The 10,462-nt window shown below is 44.4% G+C and overlaps 1 protein-coding gene across 2 annotated transcripts in view; it reads right to left on the bottom strand.

Moving 5' to 3' along the window:
• Nucleotides 1-10,462, bottom strand: part of KHSRP (KH-type splicing regulatory protein) — a 32,175-nt gene continuing 21,713 nt past the window's right edge. Inside the window, exons 12-20 of one of the 2 annotated variants that reach the window (XM_066614243.1) lie at nucleotides 9,873-9,973; nucleotides 7,036-7,177; nucleotides 6,784-6,944; nucleotides 6,573-6,688; nucleotides 4,479-4,567; nucleotides 4,173-4,373; nucleotides 3,372-3,449; nucleotides 3,190-3,262; nucleotides 1-339 (exon numbers count right to left, since the gene is read on the bottom strand). In XM_066614243.1, the coding sequence (XP_066470340.1) occupies nucleotides 267-339; nucleotides 3,190-3,262; nucleotides 3,372-3,449; nucleotides 4,173-4,373; nucleotides 4,479-4,567; nucleotides 6,573-6,688; nucleotides 6,784-6,944; nucleotides 7,036-7,177; nucleotides 9,873-9,973 (1,034 nt within the window). In that variant the 3' untranslated portion in view covers nucleotides 1-266. Of the gene's footprint in view, nucleotides 340-421; nucleotides 739-3,104; nucleotides 3,263-3,371; nucleotides 3,450-4,172; nucleotides 4,374-4,478; nucleotides 4,568-6,572; nucleotides 6,689-6,783; nucleotides 6,945-7,035; nucleotides 7,178-9,872; nucleotides 9,974-10,462 lie in introns of those variants that run through there. The other variant, XM_066614242.1, reaches the window with a different exon arrangement.

Below are 10,462 nucleotides of genomic sequence, written 5' to 3'. Positions count from 1 at the left end.
TTTAAAACAAAAAAGCATTTTATTCAACAAAAATGCACAATGCCTGCTCAAACTATAAAAACACAGGAAGCTCTTAATTCATGACCATTATCAGGCTTTTACAACAGCTATATTGTGAACAAACATCAGCTTCAAAAAACCCTATGGACAGAAAGAGAAAGACAGACACCACCCAGCAGACACAGGGGGATGTTTTGTTATCATTTATTTGTGAAGTTAAAAACGAGCGGTAAAAAGTAAAAATCGAGCATACAATTTTGTTTGTTTCAATCTCCTCTTGAACAGACAAAAACACGACAGATCAGTCCCAGCAGTGGAGAAATGGAGGGGCAGGGAAGGGTTCGTCTGAAATACCAACACCTTTGTCCGAGGAATGTTCCAACTCTAACTAAAAAGCAGAGTGACTTTTCCTTGTAAAGTTTATTTTTAAAACAAAACAGAAAGAAAAGAGGAAGTGTTACCCTGAAAACTGAGGTGTGTGTCACGCAGGATGGGGTCTGGCGGCGGCGTTTTAGTCAGCTATCTTCTACAGCTGCTGGCTCAACATTAGGGGTTTGGAGATTTGGATTTATTTTAAGAGACTTGAAGGCGGCGTGGCTGAGATTCCCAGAAGAAACCCAGCGAACAGAGCAACAGGCCAGCTCCCTTCCCACCCTGTCACTTCCTGCAGCAGCCACCTCTCTTCCCAAAACATAAAGGATCTCAGAGATGGGGAGGTTCACATTCAACTCACTGAGCCTGTTGGAAAAAGAAAGAAAAGATGAGAGCCTGATTCTGATGCTTGAAACAAAAGGCATAACTGAAAGGGTGTGTATTCCATGGTACAGAATTGGCAATTTCTTGGAACCTAGTTGTCAAGTTCATTTTTATAGAACTTTTCAGGTTCACCAGCACAGAAAGTATATACACACAGAACACTGCATACAGAGATGATGGCAATATCTGCCAAATGTACAGGCTATTACTGCTTTTCTGAATAGTATTTCTTCCCTGAATCCCCATCTTTCAGCTGTCACTTTAAAAAGCCTCTGGTGCAGAAATAGTTAAACTTTCAAGGTCTGCAAATGAAAAATGGGATACTAGTGTTCTTGATGACCATTCTTCATTACCAAGATGAGAATTTTTAAAAAGCTAGACATACTAGGCGGGGGGGGGGTGTACAAATGGCAGAATTACACTTCATTTGTACAGCTCTTAGCCAATCCTTGATCCAACTTCCTCTCTATTTCTGGAGAAGGACCACTAACAGAGGGATTAGCATACTGCCTTAACAGCCTTAATCACCACAAAAATTTGACAACCATCAACATACTCTACATTAGAGAACATGCACCATGTTAGTGGTGATGGCAGACCAATCCAGCAGTGGCAGTATGTACTCCACAATCCTACAGGTATGTTGTATACTTATAGAATTTGGTACCAGACACAAAATTCTCAGTCCAAGAGCCTTCTCTTTTGGTTTTCATTTTTAAAAGCAGGTGCCCTGTTATGGGGGCAAAAGTAAACCTGAAAACGTGATGCCCATTTTCTCAGAATGGGTTTTTTGCTTTCTAAATGGGAGGGGAAGTGCAACTCCTTGCCTCTTTGTGAACAGCTAGCAGGACAAGAACTATGAGGCCCATGAAAACTTAACATGTCATTTATAAACTTTATGACGTATTTTAGTACTCAGCTCACAGCTTTGGCTCTGTTCCCAACTTATCTTTCAATTGGAATTCTTAAGCTTGAATCTGAGCACATTTCAGCCATTTATACCATCCAGTCTGCAGGAAGACAAAGGTAGGAAGCGAGTCCCAAATTCAGAGTCTGCATGCTATCCAAGGAACCACAGAGGCTGGGGCATCTAGAAGCTGAAAAGAGCCTCTCCTTCACTTGTTCAGTGTAACTTTCTCACCAATAGCAATGATCCCAGGCAAGCTTGTGTGGTTAGGGATGGCTCAGCGTTCACCAAGTCGCAGAAAGGGTTGAGGCTTCCACACACGTCAATTTCCTCCCAATTATGTAAAGCTCAAAATACTTTATGATTAATATTTTACAGCAGTGTACGTTAAAAATGAAACAGGACAACCTAGGAGATTCCAAGATACCATTTCCCAAATGTGTATCCCCAGTTAACAGAAAAGGGGCTCTGCTGGATACTACTTCTGTTTCAATCCCACTGACAGTGACTTGCAGAGAGTTTTCACATCCTACACTTTGGGGGAACCAAACATGAAAAATGTACTACACAAAACAGGAGAAGCAGGCAAGTTCAATACAAGCCTTTTTAAATGGACAATGAAACCTGGGCTTCAAAGAAATGGGGCAGGCGACACAAATGCATCCAGCTGAAGCTCACAAGGCTACAATATGTATATTAATCTTCATTATGAGATGGCTGTGAAGTAATCACCTTGTGCAGGAAAGCACGCTGCACAAACACATGCTTATTCTGGTGCCTGGCTTGAAATGAAACAAGTTAGAATGCTTTTGGGCAAAAAATTTGCAGGTCTTTTGACTGAAGAAATATGGTTCAGTCTTCAGACATCAGGGCTAAACAAAAACAATGTTTGGAATTAAAAAGTTAAGCCAAGAAGGAAAATTTCCATTCCTGAAGGTGGGCAGCTACTTATGGAGTAGAAAAACACAGATTTGAAGAGGTTCTTCCTTGGGTGGTGATGGCATCTGTTTCACATTTTCTGTCAGGAGACAGGCAGCATGGCTCACTCTAGCAGCTGTTTCACTTCATATCTTTGAAGCCAAGGAAGTTAAAGGCTTCTTCATAATCTCTCTGCATCCGAACTCTAGTGATGTTCCTGAAGCAGACACACTGATTTTGCTATTAGGCCAGACATCTGGGATTCCCCTCCCCAATCCAAGATTGCAGACAAGTATTTTGGGCATTTAAACTTCTCTAAAAGCCACACAATTAAATGTAAAAGGAAAAATGAACAACAGTCTGCTACAAGGGAAAACAAGTCACACCCCAGTCACACAAACCGTAAAAAGGATTATATCTCCTGTTTTTGTAGGAGTTTGGCTCTAATCCAGCCTTTTGCTTTTTCTAGTGGACACATGTTTCCTAGCAGAAGGATCACACCAGCCACAGTTCTCCAACTCACCTGCTGTCCCTGCTGTGTGGGCGGTGGCACTGGACCACCAGCACCAGGTGTCTGTCCATAGTAGGCAGCTTGTTGTCTGTAGTATTCTGCCCAGGCTGCACTATAGTCAGGCTGAGGTCCTGGTGGTGCTGCTGGCCCTGCCCCAGTAGCTACTTGAGCTATTTTGAAAAGAGAATGAGGGAGTAAGTCACTTAAGAGACACTCTCAACCAGCCTACTGGCAGTGCCACAGCCAAGGTCCCCACAGCAGTTCTGGCCCTTAACTCACCTTGCTTTTTATAATACTCTTCCCAGGCTTTTGTGTAATCCTGTTGTGGTGGAGCTCCTGGCTGCTGGGGCTGCTGGCCTGAAAGTAATGTTAAAGGACAACAGGGTCAGGGACATGCACTGTTCTCAATTACAAGATTCAAGCCTGAAAAGGGGACTCAAAGGTCAATGGCACAAATTACCATGGGCAAGGCCTTGTTGTGAGGAGCTAACCACCCACCCCCATGGAGGAGGGGCTGGTCTCTGCTCACTGAATTTCATATGCAAGCTTTCCTCCCACTACTGAAAAGGCTCCTAAATCAAAGTCTTAGAGGAACAACCACACCAGAGTCCCGTGGCTCTCAAGAGACTAACTCTTGCTTTCTTATGGAGCTTGTAAGAGATTCTGAATAAATGCCAACAGGAAGCCACTGCAAGACGACAAACGTGCAATAATACTTAGAGGAGCCTTTTTAGAACTTTCTAGCAAAACATGTTGCTTTGTCATTCATATAGTGACACTAAGAAACAGTTGAGGGAACTTGTGCAGACTTGAGGCATCAACATAACCAGCATACAAACTCATTCATTTGTTCATGCTTGGATGTGAGAACTAAAAATCCCAAGGAGAACCAAGACAAAAGGGCAAGCCAACTTTTCCAAATGACAAGTGTTCATAAAATAGGAATACATGCAACAGGAACGAAATACAGGTCCTAAAGCATTTGGAGGCAGTACATTATTTAAAGGGACAAACTAACACATGGCTTTTTGGAAGCTCTGATCACTCCTCTTAAAACTTTCTCCATCAAAACATACTCACCTAGTTTTTTATAATACTCCTCCCATGCTTTAGTGTAGTCTGACTGTCCAGTAGGTGGCGGCTGTGGGGGCTCTCCTTGCACTGGTGGCGCTGTGGGAGCCGGGGGTGCTCCTGGAACCGGGCCAGGAGGCTGCTGGTAGTAATGTGAGTAATAGGCTGCCCAGGCTGCATTGGGGTCTGCTGCTGCAGCTGCTGCTTTATCTGGAAAGGAAACAGAGGGCTGAATGCATCTAGTTCCTTGCTAACACAAGCCCTGAACACAACTGCCTGCAATACCAGAGTACAAGGAGGAATTGTTGTACTTACTTGGGTCATGAGGAGCAGGAGGCTGCCACTGTGGGTAGGCATTCCCCCAGCCTTGGGGTGGGTATTGCGGAGGTGGTGGTCCCCCAGGGCTGAAAACACAAGAGAGGCACCGATGACTGTCACGAAGGAACTGATGGAAAAGGCACAACTCTGGGCTTTAGAAAGTTGGTCATCTGCAGCCTGTCTTGGGGAGCCACTCCACAGAAACAAAGCAACTGCTCAGAAAAGTTGGTGAGGCAGTTTGGTTAGCAGCAAGAGATTTCAGACCCAGGCCAACTCCTTTGCTAAACAGGTCATGAGTAGTAGTTGTTTTAGCCCAACTCTGATATCCAGAAGAATTGGGATGAATAAGATGAAGTTTCTGCTTAATTTATGTTTTCATGAAATGGAACCTGCTGGTGGCTGTAAGCTGGAGTATACTAGCTTCCCAGAGCAGAAGCAAGTGAGTATTTGACAGACTGTCACTTTTACTCCCATGGCAATAGAGCCATGCATGAGAGCAAGTTATTAGCATGGCAGTTCTTGTGATCAATACCCCCCACCCCTTTTCCTTATTTTTGGACATTTCTAACCACCCAAGAGACCTCTGAGATGCTGAAGACTTCCATGGAGCATCTGTGGCATCCTAGATGCAGGCGCCATTACCCTGGGATGCATCTGTTGTTCTTTGTTTGAAATTCCTTTCCCCAAAAAGCCATATTATACACACTGTGATTGCTTTTTCTTAACGTATGGGACCAGCTGAAGACAATAGCTTCTAACCAACCCCCAGTTGAGACTGACAGGTGCCCAGTCAGCAGGCAGCCAAACACACCCATCTAGGTGAAGGGCCAGATCAAGTGGCCAGATGGCTCCTCCCATTCAATCGGGTAACCCCATGATAGAAAACCTACATTTAACACTAAGCACCAGGATGCTTGCATATTTTTTTGCCAGGTCAGCTGCTGGAACCATGTGCTGTTTACAGAAGGCACATTCATTTACTAGCAATAAGTATACAAGGCCAACACTTGGATTTCTGAGACAGCTAACAATAGGGATTATATTTCTAGCTAGATGTATTTAGGGCATTAATTTTGCCTTGTCTTTCTACTCCAAGCCAGCCTACTGAAGAAATGAGTTGAGATTTTCTGCTTTTCTACTTGGGTAGTTGTCCGGCTTGGCATTACCAGTTACTGCACCCAATTTTGTCAAGCTCTCTCTTACGATCATCCAACCAAGTCCAAGCATTATTTTTACCAGCCTGCTGACTGCATGTCTCTCCATGCCTTTCCCATTTTGTTTAACTTGGGATGGGGTTAAGGAACATGTTACATTTTGATTCTTTGCTGGCCTAGTCCATGTTCACTGGTAACTGAGTGGTTGTCCTGTCTCCAGAATGACTCAAGTTCACTGCTGCAATCTGGTTTTAAACAATAATGAGGTTTTGAAGGGAGCTCTTTCCTAGGCAACCTCTGCCTCATCTTCCCACTCTGAGGTGGTGGCAGCTAATATCTACTTCTCTCCACATCAGCTGTTGACCCAATATATCAGTGGTGGAGCAGGAAGGGATTTGGCAAGTGCAAACCACTAGCTTCCAGTTTCCTTAAGAGTTCCACTACTCCACATTCTGCCCCACGCCCCTACAAGTGGTGCTGGAGCAAATGGTATGGTTTGATTTTCAATTTGGAAACTGCCAATTGGGGAGGCAATGAATGCCTCCCAAGCTGCTGAAAGCCCAACAACTTCCAGAGAAAAATTGTTTTTACATCACCAATGGCATTCTGCAGCACAATCCCAGCAACCTACTTTAGCATGGACTTTGCTCAAAAAGGGGAAGGACTGTATTTCAGATTACCTTGAAGGCAAAACTTTTATCTGAGCATGCTCAAAACATGGGGGGGCTGGGCTTCACAAAAAGGGCCCCATTTTCAGATCAGCATTACTAGTGACTTCTTGGGTCTAGCTGGTTTAGAAGTAGATGAGCATCTCTCTGGATATGCAAGTCCAAATTTCCATCTCTAACAAAACTAAAGACTTTCACTATTTGCCTTCAGGAAATGAAAAGCAAAGTAATCAAAGGGAAAAGCAGGCTTGAATAGCTTTGGTACTTACTGAGGGGGTGCACTGGGGGGCCCTTGATTGAAAGGCCCTGGATTGAAGGGACCCATTGGTGCTGGTCCAGGAGGTCCCCCAGGCCCAGGTCCTGGTCCAACTGGGCAGAGAGGACCCTATGGAAGAAATTGATCACCACATGAGAACTGTTATGTCCACAACCCAGCCCCAAACCTTGAGACCTGCTGCATGGGGAAGGGCAGACAGTTACCTCAATCTTTTCCTCTATGAGCTGCTTGGCATGATCAATCTGCTGAGGTGAGCCCCGGATGATGAAGAGTTTGAAGTTGGGGTCTCCATTGGGTGGTAGCTGCCGGGATATTTCTACAAAAGCTCCTGTCTGCTGGTTTATGGCTTTTACATTTTCTCCACCTGAAAAGGAATATGGAGGTACAATCAGAGGTTTGATTTCAACCATCTTAGAACAGCAGAGGCAAAGCTGGAAAGCACAGCAGACACTTACCTCTGCCAATAACCAGCCCACACTTGTGAGTGGGGATAGAGAAGGTCATCTCTCCTCCAGGAGGCCCCCAATTGCCTTGCCCTCTGCCTCTACCTCTACCTCCAGGAGGCATTCCTGAACCTGGGGGACCTGGTGGGCCACTCTGCAAGACAGGAACACAACAGTAAGGAGAACTAGAATAAAAATATGAAGTAGCCTATGAATGCTTCCCCAAACCTGTTCTTTGTTGAGATAAAACAGCAAATCATAGAGGAATCCAGCCTGTCAAAAAGAAACTAAAAGTTGTATAAAAGTGTTAAAAAGGCCATGGAATCAGAAGGCTTGTTTAAAGAGCAGGGTCTCCAGGCCTCGCTGAAAAAACTCAAGAGAGGGAGCCATTCTCAAGTCAAGGGGAAGGGAGTTCCACAACATTGGTGCCACTACTGAGAAGGCCCTATTTTTTGCCGCCGCCCCACGAACCTCCTTGGGCGGTGGCACTTGTAAAAAGGCCTTCTCTGATGACCTAAGAGGACGAGCTGGATTGTACGGCAGTAGGCGAAAATGACACTCTTATCAGGACTCACCTAGCTTTATGAGACTTTTTTAAAAAAAAAGGTGATCTAAAAAGATTTATTTACTTATTTATTTATGTATTTACAAGCAATGTCTTGTAATGAAGGTAGCCCAAATGAACAGTCTCAAGCCCTGAGGGGCTTAGTTATGTGATCCAGTCTTCACCTGCCCCCACAACCTGTCATTGATGGACGGGATATCACCCCCCAGCAGAGTCACAAAAGCACAACAGCTGCTCGGCCTGCTCTCCTTTTTATTGATCATCCTGATATTTTTGTATAGGGCAAACTTACCCTCCTTATAGCCCAGCTTGACCACAAACCTCTGACAAATGCACACCTCTGACAAACTAAAATCGTGGAGCCCAGTTCATCAGAGGGGTTGCCACAGAGCTGCTCTGTAAACAAGCTAAAAATATTTCCTTGGCAACTGAGGAGGATTTGGGATGAACAATAAAGACAATGCCCTTTGTGTGTGCATGCATTTGTGTTCTTGGTAAACTGCAAATTGAAGAAGACACTGGGCAGCTGGCAAAAAAAGAAAAAGAAAAAAGCCCCACCCTTTATTTTCCTTCCAAACACACTTCCTGGAAAAGTGAGAAGCTCCAGGGTCAGCTACCAGGATTCTTTTACCTTTTCATTACAGAATGTTGAATACTCATAGAGTCATTGCCTTATTGTTTTTATGCGCAAATATACGAGCAAAACATGAGCAGTGGAAAGAGGCAAATGACAAGGCAGATCCCCTAGAGCAGTGTTTCTCACACTGTGGGTCAGGACCCACTAGGTGGATCGCGAGCCCACTTCAGGTGGGTCCCCATTCATTTCAATATTTAATTTTTAATATATTAGACTTGCTTCCATGGTATGTGACTGCATTTGGAGAAATGTGACAGATCTGTACTTTTAACAGGCTACTCTGAACATGCTTTTAACCATGAGTAAATGGGACTTACTCCTGAGTAAGTGTGGGTAGAATTGCAGCCTAGGATTGTTAAAAATTTTCCTGCTTTATGATGCCAATTTCGGTCATGACATCACTTCCGGTGGGTTCTGACAGACTCTCATTCTGGGGTCCCGGTGCTAAAAGTTTGATAACCATTGGGAAAGCTCCACAAGGCTGTAACCCTCAGTCAGTGGTGTCACTACGGGGTGTGGGCGATACCGGGTGACGTGCAAGGGAGGGGGTGACACCACTACTAGCCAAAATTTTGGCTAGTCTTATAGACTTTCTGTCTCAATGGAACGCACTCAAGATGTGCGCTTGGAAAGTGTTTGTGGGTTGATGGACCAAATGGATCTAAACTGATTTTGTTATCAAATTGCATGCAAGACTACAGTAGCATATCCCTGTGTGAGGGGAGGCCTTTGAGGTGTATTTCTTTACTCAGCGTGTGGTTGGTCTGTGGAACTCCTTGCCACAGGATGTGGTGATGGCATCTGGCCTGGATGCCTTTAAAAGGGGATTGGACAAGTTTCTGGAGGAAAAATCCATTATGGGTTACAAGCCATGATGTGTATGTGCAACCTCCTGATTTTAGAAATGGGCTATGTCAGAATGCCAGATGCAAGGGAGGGCACCAGGATGAGGTCTCTTGTTATCTGGTGTGCTCCCTGGGGCATTTGGTGGGCTGCTGTGAGATACAGGAAGCTGGACTAGATGGGCCTATGGCCTGATCCAGTGAGGCTGTTCTTATGTTCTTATGAGATCTTACAATCCCAGAATTCAATGCTCATGGCACATGCTGCATACCAGTGATTTTCCAACTGCATACTGGGGAGTCCTTGGCTGCTGCAGAAGCTTATCAAGAGTTCTCCAATGAGAAGAATGTTCATGGCAGAGAAACTTCCAAAAGATGACTGGCCCACCACTACTGACTGTCTCCTGCAACATGCAGCTGCAGGGTTCAATTCTAGGGTACATTCTCAACCCCAGTCAATGGTTACACCCAGCAGGTATGGAAAGTACCACCCCTAAGTGGGCTTTGTGGAACATGCCTCGGAACCACCTAAGTTTTACTTAAACTAGGTCACTGCAAGGCAAGAACCTCTTCATTCAGAGGTTTGGGTCAAATTTTACCCTTTGCCTAGTAAAAACATCCGCAGTGAACTTCTCACCAAGATAAAATTAAGGTGCATTACCACTTTAAAGTATTGGCCACTTGTGACCAAGATTCCAAAACTGAACAGTTTATTCACTGCAGTTCTTGTGTACACAAAATAGAATGTACTTTTGGCAATGCCATAATCCTGAGGGCTACAATGAACCAAAAGAAGATTTCATACCCGGAGGCTCTGGAGAAGATCATTGATAATCCTGGCAGCATGTTCGCATCTGTCTGGGGGACCCATAATATGTGCAATCTTCTCAGGACCCGTCCCATCATCTGAAAAGGAAACAGGAAATTTTATCCAGGTCCATATTCATCTAATATTTCAGAACAAGGCACCAAAGCTTTCCTTGAGCACTTAGTGCACGAACTATTGACAGGATTCAAATACTGATCCTCAAAAGACAGAAAGAAAGACAGACACACCCACTCCCTTTTAGCTTCCTTAATGAGTTTTTTCCCATTAGCAGTAATGAACCATTTCACTTCCATAGAAGGAAAACATCTGCACCTCATACAACAAGCCACAGAGGAAGAGACGTTCAACAAATGTTACATAGACCTTCGAAGAATAATGAAGTGTGCCTGGAGGCATACTTTATTACAGCAACAAACCCATACAGCTCTTTGTTTCTAAAGAAGGTCCCTTAACCTAGTACAGCTAAGAAGAGAAAAATCATCCAGAGAAAGAGAAATCACACAAATATTCAGTAGGCCTGATGTTTTGCCACGTAATACGACGACAGAGAAAGACTGGGGCTTCTG

This window comes from Tiliqua scincoides, chromosome 2 (genome assembly GCF_035046505.1).
Source record: "Tiliqua scincoides isolate rTilSci1 chromosome 2, rTilSci1.hap2, whole genome shotgun sequence".
NCBI lineage: Eukaryota > Metazoa > Chordata > Lepidosauria > Squamata > Scincidae > Tiliqua > Tiliqua scincoides.
The sequence above is the reverse complement of the archived record's forward strand: the minus strand, read 5'-3'. Positions and strand labels throughout refer to the sequence as shown.